This window comes from Gracilinanus agilis, chromosome 3 (assembly GCF_016433145.1).
Source record: "Gracilinanus agilis isolate LMUSP501 chromosome 3, AgileGrace, whole genome shotgun sequence".
NCBI lineage: Eukaryota > Metazoa > Chordata > Mammalia > Didelphimorphia > Didelphidae > Gracilinanus > Gracilinanus agilis.
In genome coordinates, this window is record NC_058132.1 from 395,743,668 (window position 1) to 395,768,248 (window position 24,581).

General features: G+C 36.3%; 1 protein-coding gene across 1 annotated transcript in view; it reads right to left on the minus strand.

Annotated features, from left to right (window-relative positions):
- The window catches only part of CFAP47 (cilia and flagella associated protein 47), an 859,036-nt gene that overhangs the window by 806,146 nt on the left and 28,309 nt on the right, over positions 1 to 24,581 (minus strand). The window contains exons 2-4 of the mRNA XM_044669214.1: positions 18,474 to 18,625; positions 12,177 to 12,292; positions 11,123 to 11,195 (exon numbers count right to left, since the gene is read on the minus strand). Coding sequence (XP_044525149.1) covers positions 11,123 to 11,195; positions 12,177 to 12,292; positions 18,474 to 18,625 — 341 coding nt within the window. The remainder of the gene's footprint in view (positions 1 to 11,122; positions 11,196 to 12,176; positions 12,293 to 18,473; positions 18,626 to 24,581) is intronic.

The window sequence follows — 24,581 nt, forward strand, 5'->3', positions numbered from 1 at the left end:
TACCAGATATTAAACTATACTATAAAGCAGCAGTCATCAAAACAATATGGTACTGGCTAAGAGATAGAGAGGAGGATCAATGGAATAGACTGGGGATAAATGACATCAGCAAGACAGTGTATGATAAACCCAAAGAGCCCAACTTTTGGGACATGAATCCACTATTTGACAAAAACTGCTGGGAAATTTGAAAAACAATATGGGAGAGATTAGGTCTAGATCAACATCTCACACCCTACACCAAGATAAATTCAGAATGGGTGAACGACTTGAATATAAAGAGGGAAACTATAAACATGTTAAGTGAACACAGAATAGTATACTTGTCAGATCTATGGGAAAGGAAAGACTTTAAAACCAAGCAAGAGTTAGAGAAAATTACAAAATGTAAATTAAATGGCTTTGATTATATTAAACTAAAAAGTTTTTGTACAAACAAAAACAATGTAGTCAAAATCAGAAGGGAAACAACAAATTGGGAAAAAATCTTTATAACGAAAAACTCTGACAGGGGTCTAATCACTCAAATATACAAGGAGTTAAAGCAATTGTATAAAAAATCAAGCCATTCCCCAATTGATAAATGGGCAAGAGACATGAATAGGCAATTTTCAGGTAAAGAAATCAAAAGTATCAATAAGCACATGAGAAAGTGTTCCAAATCTCTAATAATTAGAGAAATGCAAATCAAAACAACTCTGAGGTATCACCTCACACCTAGCAGATTGGCTAAAATGAAAGAAGGGGAGAGTAATGAATGTTGGAGGGGATGTGGCAAAATTGGGACATTAATGCATTGCTGGTGGAGCTGTGAACTGATCCAGCCATTCTGGCTGGCAATTTGGAACCATGCTCAAAGGGCTATAAAAGAATGCCTGCCCTTTGATCCAGCCATACCATTGCTGGGTTTGTACCCCAAAGAGATCATAGATAAACAGACTTGTACGAAAATATTCATAGCTGCGCTTTTTGTGGTGGCAACAAATTGGAAAAGGAGGGTATGTCCTTCAATTGGGGAATGGCTGAACAAACTGTGGTATATGCGGGTGATGGAATACTATTGTGCTAAAAGGAATAATAAACTGGAGAAGTTCCAGGCGAACTGGAGAGACCTCCAGGAACTGATGCAGAGTGAAAGGAGCAGAGCCAGAAGAACTCTATACACAGAGACTGATATACTGTGGTAAAATTGAATGTAATGGACCTCTGTACCAGCAGCAATACAATGATCCAGGACAATTCTGAGGGATTTATGGTAAAGATGCTACCCACATTCAGAGGAAGGACTGCAGGAGAGGAAACATATAAGAAAAACAACTGCTTGAACGCATGGGTCGGGGTAGACATGATTGAGGGTGTGGACTCGAAACTACCAAACCAATGCAACTACCAACAATTTGGAAATTGGTCTTCATCAAGGACACATGACAAAACTAGTGGAAATGCGCATCGGCCATGGGTGGGGGGGATACGGGGGGGGGGGTTGAAGGGGAAAGGTGGAGCATGAATCATGTAACCATGTTAAAAATGAATATTAATAAATGTTAAAAAAAAAATAAAAGAAGAGTAGAAAGGGGGTTAAGTAATTTGCCCAGGGTCACATGGTTAGGAAGGGTCTGAGGACATATTTGAACATAAGTCCTCCCAATTCCAGGCCTGGTACCCTATCCACTGTGCTTCCTTGCTGCCCCAAAAATGTGTACTTTAGTTTACATAAGATATTACCAACATAGTTACTTCTTACCTGAATTTTATTCTCTTTTGCTCTTGTCTTTATTTATACTATTATGATAAAGCATTGTGAATGTTCTTTTGAAAGAATACAATATAATTTCAATCAAAAACATGTATTAAACCTTTACCATAAGCCAGGCATTGAGGATACAAAGATTAAAAATAAAATAGTACCTGCCCCCAAGTAACCTACAAAGATTCATAAATTTTCCCACGTTCCTCTGAATTGTTCATATTCATCATTGCTTAGAACACATTATTTTTCATTACATTCACACCCAACAATTTGTTCAACCATTCCTCAAGTGAGTACATCATTTATGACTGGTTTTTTATTATCACAAATAATACTGCTATAAATACTTTTGTACATATGGACTTTTGTTCTTGTCAATAATCTCCTTTGGAGAATAAACACAGGAATGAGATATCTGTGCCAAGGAGTATAAAGAATTTAGTCACTCTTCTTGCATAATTCCAAGTTATTTTCCAGAACAGTGGGACCAGTCCTCAGATCCATCAACAATAAATTAATGCATCCATTTTCTTGCAGTCCTTTCAACACTGAATTTTTTAGTCTTTAGATGCTTTCTAAATGGATGGGTATTTACATTTCTCTATTTATTAGTGGTTTTAAGAATCTTTCCTAGATGGTAGTTGATAGTTTGGCCTTCTTTCTAAAACTATATCCTTTGACAGCTTTTCTACTGAGGAATGCCATAATTCTATAGACTTGTTTCAATTATCTATAGGATTTAGATGTCAGACTTCTATTGATGTTTAATGTTAATTTATCTACAATCTATATTTTTTCCAAATTCTAGCTATATTGACTCTACTTGTTGCAGAACAATTTCTTAAAAAGAAAATCATATAGAACACATGGTTATTAAATATATGTTATATAGAAATTGATTATTGAGTTTTAGTAATTAAAAATGAGAGACAAAATGAAATAGTTGATAAAGGAGCAGCATTGGAAATCAGTTCAAGTATTGTTCCTGTCTTTGTGTAAATCACATCATTAAGGAACTCACTCTAAATTATAAATTACAGACAAATTGCAAATCTGAATTGATGGAAAGAATTTTCCATGCTGAGAGTTCCTTGTATTGATGAAATTATATTTCCAAATAAAACATAGCTAGATATAGATATAAAGATCTGTAAATAATGTGTACATATAAATTAAATATGAGAAAAAATATTTTTGATGTCCATAACCTGTTTTAAATTGTTTGATAACATCTCCTCTAATTTATAGTTATTTTTAAATAGGATAATCTAAAATTATATTAAAAAACACAACAAAGGTAGATTTAATATATGTGCTCTGAAGGCATTCCAAGAGGGACAAAATAATACCAAATTCTCAAGAATAAACTTGGGGAACTAAATCACATTTTTGATCAAATGAAAGAGAATTTTTCTCTATATCATTTAATTAATCATTTTCTAAACCTAAAATGAAACAATAAGTAAAATTTTGTGTATAATTCTTTTAAAGGATAAAAGAAGTTGCTTAGGAACTGGTATTTTAGTATTTTTCCAGGAAAGAAAAGTCATCTGAGCTCACTTAAATCTCATTCCATAAGTCTCATTCCATAAGATCATTCCTAAAAGTTTTAAACACTCATGAATAAATAAGAGAAAAGAAGAGCTTCAATGAAATTCTGTACATTCTCAAGTTAAAAGGAGGATGTGTTATAGGAAAATTATAGTATTGGTTAAGTTAAGGTAGAATTTGCTGACAGCTTGAAGAAACCTTGAACTGGGTGCATGGACATTCCATCATGGAATGAAGCCAAGGTTTTGAAAGTGAGGAGAGTTTTCTCTTGGCCAAGCTTGGGGTAGGAGGGTGTGCTGTGTGGTCTAGCTTTGCTGAGTATCTAAGGAGCTAAGAAGTTGAGATTACAGAGAAGAAACCATCTATCAACTATCTCAGCCTAGGTAGAGATAAGGTTCAAACCAACCTAGAGCTTTTGTAGACTTAACTAGCTATACAAGGATTTTATGTTGGTTCCTGTGTCATCTTGGGGCACCGTGTACAAGTGTAGTGAGAATCCCAATTCTCCAGGCCTCTCCAGCTGTCTGTAGCTTAGTCTAGGCAGTTGGGCTATTCCCTAGTGTTAGAAACCCCTTCTCACCTACTTCCCTTATTTAACAACAATAAACCTGTTTATTAATGCTTCCTGAGACTCCTCTAAGCCATCAAGATCCCACTACTTGGAGTTACTCAACATCATTGGCTGATAGGTAGTCAGTTCAATTGACAAACTACCATTTCCCAGTCCTCACATCCCTGTTTAGTTATTCTGTGTTTACTTGTCAGTCTTTCCCTTTGTGAGGTGTGGGAGTGTCCCAGTTTGTCTCATTTCCTTACTGGCACTCAGTTATTCCCTAATACATGTATTTTTAGAAGGCAAAAAGAAGGTATACATAAGAGGGTTAACAAGATGAAAATAATACTATTCAGTCATAGATAGATAGATAGATAGATAGATAGATAGATAGACAGATTGACCGATTGATAAATAGACAGATTGACCGATAGAGATATTAAATGTTGTTGCATAATTGCCTAATCCTTTCACAAAAATATATCCATGTCATACAAATAAAACAGATTTTAGATCCAGATTTCTATTTAAATAATGGCTTGAACAGGTAATACCTATGTGACTTTGGACAATCTACTTGGTCTCTCTGATTCTGAGTTTACTCATTTGTAAAACAGGGCTAGTGACACTTTTGTTAGCTACCTCACAGATTTGTGTGTTTTACAAGGTGCTTTACAAGGAAAAAGACATGAATATAGCCAAAGCATGAAAACTTCACACATTATAAAAATATCCATCTCCTAAATAGAGTGCCATGGATATTCATTAACAATATAATACTGAAAAAATATGTGATTTAATTGAACTCTTACATAAGATTATAAAATAATTTTATCATTAAATCCAATAGTGTTTGAAACACCAGTATAGTAAAATTGTGAAAAAAGTTTTTATAGCACTATATAACTGTTCTATATAACAGTTATATAGTGTTATAAAAACTTTTTTCTCAATTTTATAATGTTATATTATAACATATCAGTTCAATGCAGTTTCTTTACAAAAAGGTCAATAAAGAAAAACTTACATTCAAGAATGGAGAGTCATTTCCTAGTCATTAAATATATTTTTAAATAGTCTTTCATGATATGTTAATTTACTCTTGAATATTAATGTTATATTTTCATATGACACTATATGTAATAGGTAACTTCTGGAAAAAAGATGGAGAACAACTTGAGTGACAGATCGTCAGTTATAGAACTTGAAATTTACCCAGATGGTATGAGCCAAGGGCAAAAGACAGTTGGGACCAACTCTATAAAAGCCCAGCAGCTCAGCCACTTGAGGTCTCAGTCTTGAGAAGGGATTTCTGGAGGGTAGACAGTGGTGAAGGGCGGGTAGGCCTATAGACCTAGGGATCCAGCATCCATACCTTATTGCCACAAGAAGTTCATTCACCTATTACTAAACAAAACTGAGAGATAACAACACAGCTATCAAGAAGATTATCACTATCCCTTCCTTTCCTTTGGTCTAGACCAAGGCTGGATCTGACCAGAGTCTGTGAGGGGGAGAAGAATCTCCAGCCAAATACCAACTTGTTGCTCATTGATTAGATTACTTTAACAATCATTAGATTTAGCATAGCCATTCCCAACACCTCTTTCCTTATCCTGAATCCTACCCTTTGAGTCTAAAGCATTAAACCCTTTCAAACTTGATTCAAGTGAAGACTGGCTTTCATTCCAAGAGAAAGCAAATAGCTACAGCCAGAGGGGAAAGGGGATTTCACCTAAATTGCAGTCAGTTAGCATTATCCAAACAAATACCAACAACTAGCCCATTACCAGCCTTTATCATTTAACCTAACCCCAAGTCAAGGAACAAGAGGAGCTGTTGTATAATATATACCGCTTCTCCCTTAATAACTTTGGCTTGGGCACTGTTTGTGGGGTCAGGTGCTTAGCTGAGTTGATCATCCATAGCCCTGGTGTTTACCAGCACACCTTGGGGCCACTCAGGCATCACTATCCCCACTCAGCCTAGATCCATTTTACCACTTAAGGATCTTGGGCCAGCTTGTCAGGTCCAGCTTATAGAAGCACCATCCTTCCTTCCTATTACCCCCATTGTGTATAACATATACTACTTTGTAGGTATGACAGTGAGTATTATAACAAAAATAAATTTTTGTAAGATTAAAAATTTGAATCATCTCCAAGAATAAAAGACAAAGTCAAGACAAAGAAAACTTAATATTTCTATGTGTGTTTCTATGTATATGTATGTGTAACAATTTCTTTTCATTCACAAGGGAAAGATAATTACAATTTCCTAGATAACAATCACCTGAACTTCAAATATAATAGTTAGTACTTCAGTCACAATGGACATGAAAAATGAATTTTCAAAATATAAAAATTTACATATATTGCTTTTTCATAAACCAAGAGAGAGAAAAAAGTATAAACACTGAACTGAAGTCCAATTTCATTTTTTGATTTAGAGAATAAAAGAATTAATATTAATACTAAGTTGGAATAGTGTATCTTTTTAACAAGGATTTAACAGAACATGTACAGAATGGTCATTGCTGTGAGGAGGATTACTTAGTTATTATTTAGGAGACCTAGGAGCCAGGACTAGAGAATTCTAAATGGAATGGAGAAGCAGGAAGTGTGCTCTCTCTGAGACAGACTCCATGGTGGTTGGGACAACTTGTAACTGATCCTGGGAGACCTCAGAGGAAGTGGAGTTTGTACCCTGATTCCCTGGGATCCTGAAGGAAGACTGTCATCTACATGTGGAAGATTTTGGTAGAGACTATCAATCCCAACCTGGGTTTCAGGTTAACTTGGGCTGGGTTAGCTCCCAGAATCTATCCACCTGAAAGTACAGCTAGTAGTCCTGGAGGAGCTGCACCATCACTGGAGTGTGTCAGGACTCTGCTGTGAGGATTCCCACTTCAGTCCTGCTATTCTCTGGGCCATGTCTTGCTTTAGGTCTCACTTCAGTGTAGATAAGTCCCTCCCCTGACCCTGTGGTTTGCCTATAGTCTAGTAGTGTAGAAACCCCTATTCCTATCCTTTACCATAGTTCCCTTGATTAAATTTATTACAAACTCTCTTATCATTTGCTTGCTAGTTTCCACAGGCCCCTTGTTTAGATGGTGCAGGGTGACAGTTAGGCCTACCTGCCACTTCTTTTAACAGACATTTTCCTTAGCAGTTAAACCTAGTCTCCCTAACTTGTTAAGTCCCCATCTTTTGTCATTCCTGTCTCCTCTTCTGGACCCACATTTATAATATTTAAGTTATCTCCCTGGTTTTCCCCATAATATCACTCCTGACTCTGACCATGTATATACCTTGTAACTAAAGGATTCTTACACTTTAAAATGAAAAACAGGCACCAGAAAGTATGGGAATAGATGGGTCTTTCCTAAAAATAATAAACAGTATATATTTAAAACCATCAGTAATTATCATCTAGAGTGGGGATAAGTTAGAAGACTTCCCAATAAGATCAGGAGTGAAGCAAGGATGTCCATTATCACCTCTATTATTTAACATTGTCCTAGAAATGTTAGCAGTAGCAACTAGAGAAGAGAAAGAAATTGAAGGGATAGAAGTAGGCAATGAGGAAACTAAACTATCACTCTTTGCAGATGATATGATGATCCACTTAAAGAATCTTAGACAAAGAACTAAAAAGCTAGTGGAAATAATTAACAACTTCAGCAAAGTTTCAGGATACAAAATAAACCCACATAAATCATCAGCATTTCTATATATTTCCAACACAACTCAGCAGCAAGCGTTAGAAAAAGAAATTTCATTTAAAATCACCCTAGAACAGTTATGGGCAAACTACAGCTGGCGGGCCAGATGCAGCCCCCTGAATTGTTCTATCTGGCCCCACAACATTATTCCTAATCTGACGAATACAATGAGTAGGATACAATACAATGAAACTTCGAAAGAACTGCCTTAGAAACAGACTGACAGATGAGCATTTCCTTTCCTTTGGCCCCCTCTTTAAAAAGTTTGCCCATCACTAGACAAACACAGGAATTATATGAACACAGCTACAAAACACTTACCATACAATTAAAACTAGATCTAAATAATTGGAAACTTAATTGTTCATGAGTAGGACTAGCTAATAGAATAAAAATGACAATCCTACGCAAATTAATTTACTTATTTTCAGTGCATACCTATCATACTACCAAAAAACTTTTTTTTATTGAACTAGAAAAAATTATAACAAAGTTCATCTGGAAGAACAAAAGATCAAGAATATCAAAGGAAATAATGAAAAAAATGTGAAGGATGGGTGCCTAGCAGTACCAGATCTTAAACTGAACTATAAAGTAGTAATCATCAAAACAATATGGTGGGGGGTAGCTGGGTAGCTCAGTGGATTGAGAGTCAGGCCTAGAGATGGGAGGTCCTAGGTTCAAAGCTGGCCTCAGACACTTCCCAGCTGTGTGACCCTGGGCAAGTCACTTGACCCCCATTGCCCACCCTTACCAATCTTCCACCTATGAGCCAATACACAGAAGTTAAGGGTTTAAAAAAAAAAAAACAATATGGTGCTGGTTAAGAGACAGAAGGGAGGATCGATGGAATAGACTTGGGGAAAATGACCTCAGCAATATAGTGTACAATAAACTCAAAGATCCCAGCTTTTGGGACAAGAATATACTCTTGTGGAAAGGAAAACTGAATTAAGATTTTGGCACTTCGGCCCACTAAGATGGATTCAGACAGCAGTTGGAATGTGATGGGAGGGGTAGTGACAATTGGAGTGAGAGAAGATAATTGTGGAAGTAACTGAAAGGTCTTTGCCCTCTGAACTCTGTGGAGTGAGGAGCAAAGTCCTAGAGCTCTAGTTTCCCACCTGTGGAAAAGCCTTGCCTCCATTTTCCCTTGCCCAGAAGAGAATGAAGGTTCCTATAGTTGGAAAGCCTCCATTAGAGGAAGAATGAACAACTTCAGCTGCCAAGAAGGGGCTGATCCCTTACTTCAGGGGGTCACCCTGAAGATCCTTTCCATCCTTTGATCTTCCCAAGAAGGACACTTGCCATGGTTAATGTAGGAGAGAGATTTTAATTAGATAAGAAGAGGATAGTTAAGTTGGAGCGGAACTATCTTGGCTCCACTAAAGAAAACAAGAAACCCCAAATAGGGTCTCCTCTTCCCTCAAACCTATCCCCTCTTGATTCCTCTATCCTCTCCCTTCCCCAGCTACCTAGTTCATCTACAAAATAAATCAATTTTCAGTCAGATCAACAGTTTCTAATATTTGTCAAGTATGACTTACAAGGGATTTTTGCTTCACTTATGGGGTGAAGCAGATGATCTCTGAAGTCTCTTTACTATTTTGCTATTCTATAATTCTATGTAAGACAGAGATAAAAACAAGTATGAAGACAACATGCCTCTTCATCCTTCAAAAGTATAACTGTTCATGCAGGACAGATCCATCTCTTTTTCTTTTTTAAATAAAAACCCTTACCTTCCATCTTGGAATCAATACTGTGTACTGGTTCCAAGGCAGAAGAGCAGTAAGGGCTAGGCAATGGGGGTTAAGTGACTTGCCCAGGACCTCCCATCTCTGGGCCTGACTCTCAATCCACTGAACTACCCAGCTGCCCCCCAGATCCATCTCTGACAGAAATCTAGGCATAAGTAATCATCATATGGGTGTTTTCAAAGTCAATAGAAAACAAATAATTCTACAAAAAGCAAAGAAACGAAGAATGAAATTTAAAAACAGGTAATTATGAGTCAATTAAACTCCAGAAAAGAACATAGGAGTCATGATACTAGATTTATTTATATAGGCATTATACAAATGAGAAAGGAATAAAAAAGGAAGAATTGAGTTTACTATGTGAAGTGTGTATCAGTACCTAACTGGATCCATCAGACACCTCATCTTGTAAGATCCTTATCAATTATCCTAGAGCTACCACGGAAAAAAAAAAGATCCAACCAATGAGCTAGAAACTTCCTCTGGATCTTTCCTCCAACCCAGAGAAATTTCTCTCTGGAAGCCTTTGTCCTGATTGGATTCACTAACCCAGATCACCATTTCTTGTTGGGTCCTACCATGTTTACTTTTCTCTCCTGGTTCAATTCATTCTCTAGACTTCTCCATTCCTTACCAGCTACTTGGATCCATGAAAGTACTTTCCTCTCTCCAGCCCAACATGAAAAAAGGCAGCGTGAGAAAAGAACAAGAGAAAGAATGGCAAGAGACATGGTTCTAGGTTAGTCCTGGTGGCAAAAGGCCAGAATGCAAAAGGGAAAATGGAAATAGATCTGATGAGTATATAAGATAAGTTAACATTCATGCCCTTTGAATCAGATCCCACAATTCAGTTTAAGGAGAGCAACAATACCCAAAGTGAAAAAAAAATCCATATGCACAAAAATATGACAGCAATATCTGAAAATAGTAAAATAGGCTAAAAATAAATATGTGCTTATAACTAAGAAATGACTGAACTAAACAAGATAATGAAATTGTACCATACTATAAGGAATGATGAATATACAAAAAAACTCAGAGAAACCTGAGACGACCTGAAGAAATAGAATTAAGAAAACCAAACCAAAAGAGAAATTTATAAAATGATAACAAAAATATAGAGACAATAGTAAATGGTAACAAAACTAAGGTGAAATATAACAATGTTGGTACTAATTATTAAAGTCAAACTCAATTCTTTATTTGAGTTATAATTATGCCTGTAATCTCTGCTCCATGGGACACTTGGGCTAACAGCCTTCTTGAGTTCAAAAGTTCTGAGCTGCAGTGGACTAAGCTTATGGAATGTCTATCCTAATCAATATTGATATGGGGAGCCTCCAGAATCAGGGGGTCATCATGTTGTCTAAGGAGGAGCAAACTGGCCCAGGAAAGAAATATGAAACACAGCCTATAAGGTGAGTAGCTCCTTTACTTATAGCCCTAGGTGAATAGAGATGTATCTTTTTTTTTTTATAGCAAATACAAAATGAGAATAACATGCTTCTAATTACTAGTAGTCCTTTTTGCCTAACTACTCTTGTGAAATGTACTGTTGTGTTTGGTTTAAGTGCTTTTTGAGAATTTATCTGGAACATCAAAATAAAATTAATTAATTATAACCACAAAAAAATTCACTTTAGCATACATTACTGAAAGTTGGGGACAAAGAGTGTTTCGCTAACATTCATGTGCTTTTGGACACTACATTTACGCTGCTTAAATTAAAAGAAAGGTTAACACACACACACACACACATCATTGAATTTCAAGTCAAGAAAGACCTGCCTGCAGACATTAGTCTGTGACCTAGAGCAGAGGTATCAAACACACCTACTGCAATACTCCTGAGGACAGCTGGAAACAGATTAAAATGTCACTGGAAAATATTAAACAAAAGAAATAAAAATATAATTTGTTGTTCTTCAGTTGTGTCTGAATCCTAATATCCCCATTTGGGGTTTTCTTGGCAAAGACTCTAGAGTGGTTTGCCATTTCCTTCTCCAGAAAAAAAAATACAATAGAACATGGTTAATGTTTATGTGTTTTCTAAGTCAATATTGCTGCCCCCAGGGATCCTTTATCCAGATTTAGTGGTCTCTGTTTCTATTTGAGTTTGACATCACTGACCTACAGTGTGTCATTTAACTTCCCTGAAACCTAATTTCCCCACCTATAAAATACAGACAATACACTGTCTACTTCACAGGATTTTTGACTGCTCTATAAACCTTAACATGCTTTAGTTTATAGTAAGTAGCACTACTGTTTCATTAATGCAGTATTGATTAGAATTTTGGAGCCCCCCAGAAATCAAAAAATCAAGGACCCTGACGGTACTTCTTTCCAATCTAATGCAGATTCTAAAATTGTAATGAAGACATTTGAAGGTTGACACAAGAGACTCCCAGTCATCTCAGCTCTAGAGACTTATGAATAAATAATTAAAATTATATTAAATCTAACCATATAAAAATAAACTACATACAGTTGTAATAAACTTTTACAACAGGTTTATTGCTACCATTAGGCCATAACACAGTAGTAAAAAACATCTATGGAGGCTTCTTCCTTGGGAGTTTAAGAAGAAAAACTACAAGTTTAAGTTCCTAAACACAATAATGTCTGTACATGAGGTTTCCTCACAATAATCTGGGTCTTGATCCATTAAACTATTAAACGATGGTTTACTAATGACTATCAAGTTTGTGCCCTCCCAGGACCTAAGGACCTTTTTGTAAGAACCAGAAAAGCTATTAATCTAACACATCTTGGAGGTTTCAAATAATATTCACTTACAAAATGTTAAAGTGATTTTACATAATAGCAAACGTTTACCTGGAATTGTTCCGTAGTTATTAATGTTAACCGACTTACAAATTTCTTTGCTATTAGCTATGACTGTGCCAAAATTAACTTTTGACTGAATTTCCAAATGACAGGATGGAATCAATCTACAAGGGGAGAAAAAATAGACTTTTACTACTAGAAGTATTTCCTTCCTTGCAAGCCTATTAAATTAATGATAGCAATTTCAAATTATGAGTTGGAATTATAAAATGACTGTCAGGTTTTGTTTTTTTTTTACCAAACATAAATCTTATACATCTAAATGTGTATTGCCCCTTCAAAGTAGACACTTTTGAAGATTATAATTATATTATGTATTCTATGCACTGTATATAGAAGACTATATATATACAGGATAACACAGAGGTTGTAATCTTGGTAATATGGAACTAGAGCTCAGGAAATATTGAGTCTGAATACACGAGTTTGTTAGTTAAATTCATGGAAGTTAATTAAGTCACCATGTGAAAGAATGGAGAAAGAAGAGGGCTCAAGACAGAAGTATGCCCATAAGTATATGCATTTATTTGCCTGTTCTAGGGGAAGGTTGGGGTATGGGGCAGGAAAAGGGAAGGAATTATGTGCAACTATGTCTACTGTTCAAAATAAGCCTCATTTTCCCTGGATGTACATTCTACTCCCTTGGTCCTGACCCTCACCAACCCTGAAAAAGAGTTTTATTTTTACTTATAGTTTTGAAATAGAGATGATTTAAAGAGGACAAATCTTCATAAGGACATAAATTCATCTGTGCCCTTTGAGAGTACAAAAGTCTTAGTTTGTCTATGTGTATCAAAGATGTAATCAGTAGGTTAAAAGGCTGAAAATATGAATGCCTGAGTGAAATGTACTCACATACTAATCAAAAGATTTACTTTTAATTACACTAAACTAATAAACTAAGGCAATGTGATTAGTGTAGTAGACTATTTGATTCCAATTTTATTTCAATTTTTTGGTTTTCATATATTAAAATTAAAATTTTATGTAATTAGCCAAATCAATAATCCTAATAAATGTCCATGCCAAAGAAATAAATAACAAAGTATTTTTATAAAGGAAGAATTTAAAATTTTGTTGACAAATATAGCATTGGGTATAATATCTAAAAAAATTAGCCAAATATAAATTCTGTATAAATTCCTACCCCAACAAATCCTTCACAATTCTCCCAACACAATGGAGGCCTTCCTCTAAGAAATACAGCTAAGTTATTGTAATCATTGTACCTTATTCTTTTAGCTCCAAAAAGAAAGCACCTGAATTCCCTGGTGCTGTTTCCATACTAAATTTAACAAACTTTCACTGTGTTTACTACTTGTAAGGTACTTTTGCTTTCACTTTGCTGCTTGACTAATCCATCTTTTCCAAACATACATTTCTTAGATAACGACTTTAATGTAACTTCTTTTACATGTGTCATTACTAGTGATGTGCCTTGCCTATTCATGCCTGCCAATAATTTCTCTATTGTCCCTTAGGTCACCTGCACTTTGAATTCCTCAGAAATTGCCTCTTTCCATGATTTGGAACCATAGGAGAAAATAATCAAATACTCAAATGGATCTGTGATTTCATTAATTTAGGAATTCCTTCCAACAAGGCAGAGAGCAATCCACTCAGGTCTGACCTTCCAGTATAACTCTTGTCTAGGTCATCCCAAAAGTTACCCACATTGTGTCCTCTCAGTGTGCTAAAGGCATTCCTCTCCTTCTCATAACTTTTCAAGGGTAAAAGTAGAAGCACTCTGACAGTCTACCTGTCATCCCTCACCCTCACTTGTCCATCTTTTCTTCCTATCATACACTGCCTTTATGGTATGTTTTATTTCTGGTCTTCTAGATTTTTAAAAAATTTTATGTTGCTGCCTATAAACATCCACTCTATGTCTCTTCAAAGCCCTCTGAGTGATATTTATTTATTCATAGATATTATTTATCTCTGTCATGCAGCATGTAGGTAGAATATTGTTATTAATAAGATAAAGTTTGTTTCCATAGGAAAACTTTTTTTAAAAACACTTACCTCCTGTTTTAGAATTGATTTTAAATATCAGTTCCAAAGCAAAAGAGCTGTTAGGGCTAGGCAATTGAGGTTAAGTCACTCTCCCAAGGTCACACTACTTGGAAGTGTCTGAGGCCAGATTTGATCCATGGGAAACATGTGAACATTAAAGAAACTGCAATTTAACAAAGATAATCCAGTTCATTCTCTTCCTGATGTTCATCTATAAACCCAAATCACTCCCCTGCTGTAGAGGGCATACATATACCCTTATATACAAACTGAGAAAATATTTGCATTAATAAGACTATTTCTTGTCAGAGAGAAACTTAGTATCATTAAAAGTATGGCCCATTTCTCATTTTAGTCTTCCCCTCAACCCTCACAGAGTGTAATCCTTCATGAATATAGATTTTTTGGTTTTTAAAGAAGAGGAAGAAAAAAGAGAAAAGACACTATAATTCTTTTTTCAAAAGCAATTTAACTTGTTCTTATCTTCCTATTCAATTCTGAAAACAGCTCAGCATCTATATGCACTGCTAGTTAAAGATATATTTGAACTAACTCCATGGGATATCCTTCCCACTTTATGTCTCCCTAATAGGAATTTTTCATCCTATTGTTGTAGTGATGGTGGTGATGATGGCGGTGGTCATTTCTTATGGGGATTGTTAAATTGAGTTAAAATAGCAAAGAATCTAATTAGGGAGGTCTTGCAGTATTCTAAAGCTGAGTGGAATCAACACAAGGTTATCAATCAAGTCCCAAAAGACTTCATCATTTATCCCTTTTCCATTCAGACTCTGCTCAAGACATCCTCTGACAATGGCAAGCACTATCAGTCACCATGTTGATTTATGCCTCAATTAATTATAGAGGGTTGTTGAACAATTATCTCTTTGTTGATATCTATCAAGTAATCTCATGTGAACTTAATATATGAAGTAAGGCAGGTAGATGGCTCAGTGGATAGAGAGCCAGACCTGCATACAGGAGTTCCTGGGATCAAATCTGCTCTCAGACACTTCCTAGCTATGTGCCCCTGGGCAAGTCACACTCTTCTGCCTTAGAACTGATATTTAGTATTGATTTTAAGACAGAAGATAAGGATTTAAGTTGGGAAAAAATATATCTGAGAACTCCTTTCAGAGAAGAGCATTAAGTCTCCTTTTCTGCTTACTAAATCAAATGTTTCTGTATTTCTTTCAAAGATATAATCATCCTTCCTGCTATACTGGTTTATGACCTTAAGTGCCATTACTGTCTATCCCTTATTCTACATTTTAAATCAGTTGCCAAGTCTTGCCAATTCTACCACAAAATAGTTTTATATCCATTTCATCCTCTCCATTTACATGGCCATTACCTAAGTTCAGGCTTCCATCTGCTTTAATCTGCACAATTGTAATAGGCTCCTCATTGGCCTCTCTTAAGTCTCTCAACCACTTCAGTCTATCCACATAACTACCAAAGTGAATTCCTGATAAACAAGCCTGATGATGTCATTCCTCTCTTTAAGGAATTCCAATAGTTCCCTGTTACACAAAATTTGGGAATTGAGACCTCAGTGATCACCTAATCCAACTCATTCCTAGAAGGATTTCCCGTGTAAATATATGCAGCAATTGAACATCCAACCTTTGATTAAAGACCTCTATGGAGAGGAAACAAACTCACCACTTCTTGACTTGGCCCATTCCAATTTTTAACAGCCTGGATTGTTAGAAAATTGTTGGGGGAGAAGGGGTTGTTATCAAGCTTACATTTGCTTTCTTATATCTTCCTCCCTTTGCTTAGTTCTGTTCTCTGGGATTTGATAGAACAAGTTGAATCCTTTTTCTGTCATTCAAGTACATGAAATATCTATTATGTTTGTCCTGATTTCTCTCTAAGTGAAACAGTTCTACTTATTTCAATTGGTCTTTATATGGAACAAAGTCAAGACCATCATTACCTCTAGGATCAAAAACTTATTCCTTTGGCCCTGAAAAACCTTCACAGAGTAATTCTAACTTATCTTTCTGGACTTATAGTTATTCACAAAATGTAAGCTCCCTGAAATTAGATACTGTTTGATTGTTTGTGCTTATATCTGCAGCCCCTAGTACAAGGAAGGTACCTAGTAGGTACTTAGTAAAAATTTTCTGATTACTCTTTTTCAGACCATCAATGGTCCAGTCGATCTGACCTTATGATGGTCTTCATACCTAACATTCCATCTTGCAAATCTTGCACCTCCAAACCATAAACATTAATTTTTTATTTCTTTTGTGTGTGTACATACACACACACACACACACACACACACACACACACACACACACACACACACCTTTATCCTTTTTTCCAACTTTATGTTGATTTTGCCCTTTGTTCTTTCAATGGTTCGATTGCATGCCAACAGCTGATTCAAATACTATTCCCACCTACAGTTACTTCTGGCCTACTAAAATATAGTCAACTTTTGGGGAGATTTTGGTCAGTGCTTACCATGCATTCCAACTCTTCTTTTTAAAAGCATTGACTTCCAAGTGACGGTATAAAAGTCTTTGGCATCTTTCACTTCTTAGTCTTAAACCATCATTTCCCCTGTGTCTACCTGGACACTGAGTCTACCAAGAATCAGTGTTTTATGCTGACTTAATTTAAAGAAGTTTTTCATGTTCTTTGTAGCATATCCCCACTTAATTATCCTCTACAATAGACTGCAGCAAATGAACTGAAATTATCTTTAGGGGCCTTTTTGGCCTAAATAATTAGATAGCCAAGTGTCCAATGAGGTGACCTTTCTTCTTGTCTTATTGCATAAGGTAATAGGATCAAGGAACTAGAGCTATAAATTACCTCAAAGATCATTTATTCCAATCCCTTTGTTTCATAGGAAACTCCAGCTCATGGCCCCCTAAGTGACTTGCCCCAGGTCACACAGAGAGTAAGTGACAGAATTATAATTAGGACTAGAGGAATGTGATTCAGCATTCTTATAGCTGCACCACAAAGATAAAATCAATTCAGTCAATTCCTTTATTTTCTGCCTAAGGAAAACCAAGAGCCATCCTTTCATTTATCTGCAATTTCCTTTTATGTCTTGGATCTTAAATAAAATAAAATCCAGTTCCTCCAGAAATATATCACTTTGTTGATCAATTCTAAGAATCTCATCTTTAAAATGCCAACATTTAAATTAATGTATATAGATGGTCTAAAAACTGTTTGATTTTTAGAGCCTCCAGTCACTTTTCCCACTCTATCAATCTTACTGCAGCATAGAAAACCAAAGGCAATTTCCATTTTATTTTGTTCCCTGAGTTGGAACAACCACAACAAAGAATTAATCACCTAATGGTTAACCCAAAGGCTGGTCACTATAACTTGCCAGAGCTTCAAATTTGTTGGCATGATCTTCAAGAACCAAAAGTCTGTGCCAAGATGAAGCACTGAAAAATTATTTTCAGGGAAGAAAAAGGGAAGATTCCTCCAAAAAGCATGGCATCCTAGCATCAACAGTAAATTTAAGATTGAAGAGAAAATTATCTTCTTTAAAATGAAAGCATAATTCTGCCTAGGCAAATATATAATACTTGATATCAAGCAATAATTTCAAAGCAGTAGTTGTCCACTATAGTTAGGTATCCATGCACTTCATGTAGCCACAGAATAGCAACATTTTCACTGTTCTGAAATTTGATATACCTTTTCCATTATTTACCAAACAGTTAAGTGAATCAATTATACTGCTTTTCAAATTAAATAAAATATTAGCTGGACTTCAAAGATATACTCTACATAAAATATTATTTTTAAAGAGTGCTCCACTGAGAAAGATAACAGAATATCTTTCTGATTTAAACTTGTCTAAATATAGTAACAAGAGAAGAAAATATTTTTTAAAAAGTCAAAAAATTCTAAAACATCGATCATAAAGATCATCAAAATATTCTAAATGTGTTTCCCTTCAGTTCATTTATAGTGATATTACATTTCAAATAAGTTTTAAAATCTAAAAAAAGGAAAGAATATTACGTAGACTCTATTTTTTAGGGAGAATGATGACAATATCAACATTAAAATATGCAGATGAGGGGCAGCTGGGTAGCTCAGTGGATTGAGAGTCAGGCCTAGAGACGGGAGGTCCTAGGTTCAAATCTGGTCTCAGACACTTCCAAGCTGTGTGACCCTGGGCAAGTCACTTGACCCCCATTGCTCACCCTTACCACTCTTCCACGTAGAAGCCAATAGACAGAAGCTAAGGGTTTTAAAAAAAATATGCAGATGACATACCCAATCAGTGGAATTTCTATTTTTCTTTTTGCTACCATAATATACATTTTTTCAAAAATATTTTCTGCTTTTGTAGGCGTAAATGTCACAGTAGCTGTCACTTGAAGTCCAGTAGCAATTGATATTGGGTCTTTGTTCATGTTCAACTTGAACTGCAATTAAAAAAAAAAAAGGTCATTCAAAGTATAACTAAATTTATTTACTAAAGTGTTAACATTGATCATAATTCAATTGAATTTTGTGCATGTCATCTAAAAAAGCTTGTCCTGTTAGAGCCACTCCCCTTCCTTCTGTTCCCAAAGACAACTTGATCCTGTTCTTAACTTTCCAATCCTAGGCTATGGACAGGAGCAAAACATAATTGAATATAACAAACTCAGTCAATAACTGAGTATTCTGAGTGCCCACAGAGTACAGGCAGAACATTAAATGCTTAGAGAAGGAACAAGGTCTCCACTAGAAAGCATTTTTAAAAATCTAATGGAAAAAGCCCACTCAATAATGTTGCTCAATCTTGAATGAACATTTGGTATTTCACATTTTTAAAAATGATTTCTATTATTTAAGTTTGTTTCTTTAATGCCAAAAGGTAGAACTATGAGGGGAAAAAGTGGGGCAAAGAGTGAATTTGCCACACCAACTTACTCCTTCTAAAAATAAAAGTAGCCAAATCCTCTCAGGCCACTCTGCCTCTGCCCTTCATTCTTACTCATCCCCTGATTTCTCTCACAATAGGAATAATGTCTTTGTCTTGGGTACCTACATCTTGTCTGTGATTCACTTTAGTCCAAAGATAAGAAAAGAAAGCTGAAAGCTCATTTTAAAGTTCTGAATATTTAAGGTCTACACAAATGTGCAAATTATCAATAAAATTCAAAACAGTTCTTCAAGCCCTCAACATGGTCTCTACCACCCGGACAATAAAAGAAATTTTCCAGCTAATGAAATCCTGGTTAAAGAGTCATTGACTTTCCCATTAACCACCCTGTACTCCAACTATGGACAGACATAAACTAACATAACCATAAAATTCAGAATGATAAAATTCATGTGAAGATAAAGCACAGAGAGAATAAAAGAGTAACTTCATCATAGTGAAGAAATAACAGAGAGTCAACAGTTATGAACAGGGAAGGTATTAGGAAAAAGATTTGGAAAAAAATGAAACTTTTCCAGAACTTTTCCATCTCAATTCCTTGATAAACCAATTCGACTCTACACTTCTCTTGAGCCCCTAGACCCATGAACATATCACTATTTGTACTTCTCTAGAACTCAACCTGTTCTCTCTGAGTTTTCTCAAGGCTAAATACTCTTGTGAGTTCCTTCAACCTATCCCAAGGACCTTCATTATCCTGCTGGCCCTTCTCTGGACACTCTGACCTATAATCAATATTCTTTTCCAACTGAGACACTCAAATCTAAACATAATACTTCATACTTGGTCTGAGGAGGGCAATACATAGGTATTACCATCACTTTCTTCCTGGAAGCTATATTTGTCTTAATGAGCCCCAAAATTACATTAGATTTTATGGTGTGACATAATTAAATCATAATGAACATATAGTCCACCTCGACTCCTTGATTTTTTATCAAACTTCTATCTAATCAAGTCTAATCAATCAATAAGTATTAAGTGCCCCCTATGTGCCAGACACTATACTAAGTATCTACCCTATCCTACATTTGTAAAGTCAATTTTCTTTTTTTTTTTTAAACCCTTGTACTTCGGTGTATTGTCTCATAGGTGGATGATTGGTAAGGGTGGGCAATGGGGGTCAAGTGACTTGCCCAGGGTCACACAGCTGGGAAGTGGCTGAGGCCGGGTTTGAACCTAGGACCTCCTGTCTCTAGGCCTGACTCTCACTCCACTGAGCTACCCAGCTGCCCCTAAAGTCAATTTTCTTAACCTAAGTGTAAATTTTTTCATCATCTTTCCTGAATTTCATCTATTTGGATTCAGCCCAATGTTTTAATATCAAGATCTGTTTAGAGCCTCAATGGCATTCAATGGGTCAACTGTCCTTCCCTGCTTTTGTTTCACTTGTCAGTTTAATATGCATGCCATGTATATGTTTATTTGAATCATTAATAAAAATGTTAAGTAGCACAGGGCAAATGCCCATTCCTAAGGCACACCAATGGATCTCCTACCAGTGAACATAAATAACTATCTAATCTTTGAATATGTCTGTTCATTGAGTTTCAAATATACCTAATGATGTTAGGAACTAGTATACATCTATCTATCTTTTCCAAAAAAATATTTTGTAATATCATTTAACAGTATTTTTTGCAAAAGCTCTATAGCTCAATAGCATCAGTTTAATGATCAAAAAGGAAGAAAAATGAGGTTGTTGCTTTTTATTATACCTTCCTTTGTTATAGAAGTTGGTTAACCATCTCATCAAAGTTTACCTCCAGAATTGGCCTCTTTCTCTCTCTCTCTCTCTCTCTCTCTCTCTCTCTCTCTCTCTCTCTCTCTCTCTCTGTCTTTCTGTCTCTCTCTCTGTCTCTGTGTCTGTCTGTCTGTCTGTTTCTCAGTGCCTCTCTGTCTGTCTATCAGTCTGCCTGTGCTTTCTCTCTTCCCCTTTTAATTGGGACATTAAACCATACATATTCCTGTGATACCGCTCCTATTTTTCATGACCTTTCAAATATCATCAACAATGACTTAACAATGACATGTTCCTGTTCTTTAATTATCAAAGGAAGTTGTTTATCTGGGATAAATAAGTTGATTTTCTCAAGTCCAACTAGATGTCATGGTACATATACAAAGACTGACCATGTACTATGGCATAGAAATATTGCAGACAAATGCAGAAAAGCAGAAATAACAAATACAATTTTTCAGAACATAATGTGATAAAAATTATACTTTTTTCCATTATACATGGAAAGGCAAACTTAAAATTAATTATAAACTAAATAATCTAATTCTTCAAAACTGGTGGATCAAAAAAGAAATCATAGAAACAATTATGGACTTCATTAAAAAGAATGACTATGAGGAGACATCAGATCTAAACCTATGGGATACAGCCAAAGCAGTATTCAGGGGAAAATTTATATCTCTGACTGCCTATAGCAACAAAATCCAGAGGGAGGAGATCAATGAATTGGGCTTACAACTTAAAAAATTAGAAAAAGAATAAATTAAAAATCCCCAGATGAAAACTAAATTGGAAATCCTAAAAAGTAAAGGAGAAATTAATAAAATTGAAATTTAAAGAACTATTGAACTAAGCTGGAACTGGTACTTTGAAAAAACAGATAAAATAAAGTACTGGTTAATCTAATAAAAAAGAAAGAAGAAAATCAAATTAACAGTATCAAAGATGAAAAGGGTGATCTCAACTCTAATGAAGAGGAAATTAAGATAATTACTAAGAACTCTGTTGCCCAATTATATGGCAATAAATATGATAATCTAGGTTAAATGAATGAATATTTACAAAAAAATATCAATTGCCTAGATTAACAAAAGAGGAAATATATATATTATTCCTGTTGACTCCTTAGGAGCATAGGGTGGCAACCATCTCACGCCAGTGGACTCTGTTCTGGGCAACTTCCCCCAGCTGGGCCCATGTCATTCCGACTGTTTTTGTTTCATTTTCAGCAGATCTTCGCCAGGTCTGTTTTGGTCTTCCGACTTTCCTCCTCCCTGAAGGGTTCCAGCACAATGCTTGTCTGGCTACGTTGTCTTCCGGTTTTCATAGCGTATGTCCTATCCATCCCCACTTACGTTTCTTTATGTCCTGACTAATGGGATACTGGATTGTTCTTTCCCAGAGACTAGCATTGGAGATCTTTTCAGGCCATCTGATGTTCAAGATGTAGCGTAGACATCTATTAACAAAGACCTGGAGTTTGTTGGTGTTAGCGCTCGTCACTCTCCAGCTTTCTGATCCATATAGGAGGACGGCCTTTACGTTGGTATTGAAGATTCGGAGCTTAGTGACGAGGGACAGTGCTTTGGAGATCCAGACAGACCACAGGGTGTTAAATGTCTGTCTGGCTTTGTTGATTCGGTTTCTGATGTCCTCATCTGCTCCGCTGTCCTTACTGACTATGCTACCCAAATAGGTGAAGTGGTCCGTCTCCTTGATGTTTTCTCCCTGTAGTTGGATTGGTAGGTCCTGTCTGCTGTTGACTGTGATCACCTCGGTCTTCTTCTTGTTGATCTTCAGACCTGTCTTCTCCGCTTCTTCAGAGAGTCGTGCAAGTTTGGCTTGCACATCCTGCTGCTTGTGAGAAAGGAGACAGATGTCATCCGCTAAGTCAAGGTCCTTAAGCTGTTTGGTATGAGTCCATTGAATGCCCGTATTGTTGTCCTTGGTAATTCTTCTCATGATCCAATCTATGACCATCAAGAAGATAAGGGGTGAAAGCATGCAGCCTTGCTTCACTTCGGTCTTCACTGTGAAGGGAGCCATCAGTTTCCCAATGTGGATGACCTGGCAGGTAAAGTCTTCGTATAACCGCTGGATGATGTTGATGAGCTTCGGGGGAATCCCGTAATGCTGCATCAATCTCCAGATGATGTTCCTGTCTACGCTGTCAAATGCCTTCTCGAAATCCACGAAAGTCATGTAGAGGGGGGATTGCCATTCAATGGACTGTTCGATGATTCTTAGGGTGACGATGTGGTCGGTGCATGATCTGTGCTGACGAAACCCTGCTTGTTCTATTCTCAGCTTCTTGTCCAAGGCCTCCTTCAGTTTTTCTAAGATTACTCTGGTCAGGATTTTGCTGGGAGCAGATAGAAGCATGATTCCTCGCCAGTTGCTGCATTGGGATAGGTCACCTTTCTTGGGTAGCTTCACCAGGTAGCCTAGTTTCCAGTCTGTCGGGACTTGTTCCTGTTCCCAGATCTTCTGCAGGAGGGGCTGTAGCATCTCCGCTGACATCTCTGGGTCTGCCTTGAGTGCCTCGGGGGTATGCCATCTGGACCTGCAGCCTTACCATTTTTCATGGTCTTGATGGCTTTGATGATCTCAACTTTGGTAGGTGGGCCCGTGTTCACCTGAAGCAGTTCGGTGGCTGGTGGTATGTCCAGAACAGTTGGTGGAGGCGGTTGGTTCAGGATTTCTTCGAAATGCTCTGCCCATAGGGCTCTCTGCCCTGCATCGCTTGTTATTGTCTTGCCAGACTTGTCCTTCACTGGCTTGCTAGGGTTGTAGTTCTTTCCCGATAGAGTTCTTGTTATTTCGTATAGCCTCTTCATGTTCCCCTGCCCAGCTGCTGTTTCTGCTTCTTCGGTTATATCGTGAATGAACCGTTTCTTGTCATATCTTGCGTTCTTCTTGACTTGACGGTTAATTTCCCAGTACTGTGTTCGAAGTTCTTCTTTCTCCTGTTGATCTTGGCACTGGCTGATCTTCTGTTTCAAATCTCTTCTCTGTTGTATCTTGGCCCATGTCTCCTGTGTTAATCATTCCTTGCGCTTTCTCTCTCTCTTTCTCAGGAGGAAATAGAATACTTAAATAATCCCATCTCAGAAAAAGTAATTGAACAAGTCATCAAGGATCTTCCCCAGGACCAGGTGGATTCACAAGTGAATTCTATCAAAGATTTAAAGAAGAATTAATCCCAGTACTATACAAATTATTTTAAAAAATAAGCAAAGAAGGAGTCTTACCAAATTCTTTTTATGATACAAATATGGTATTGTTTCCCAAGCCAGGCAGACCAAAAACAGAGAAAGAAAACTATAGACCAATCTCCTTAATAAACATAGATGCAAAAATTTTAAATAAAATACTAGTAAAAAAGACTACAAATTATCACAAGGATTATCCACTATGACCAGGTGGGATTTATACCAGGAATTCAAGAATGGTTTAATATTAGGAAAAACCATCCACATAATTGACCATATCAATAATCAAACCAACAAAGATCATATGATTATGTCAATAGATGCAGAAAAAGTCTTTGACAAAACACAACACCTGTTCCTACTGAAAACATTAGAAAGTATAGGAATAGAAGGGCCATTCTTCATAATAATAAACAGTATATGTTTAAAACCATCAGCAAGTATCATCTGCAATGGGGACAAGTTAGAAGCCTTCCCAATAAGATCGGGAATGAGGC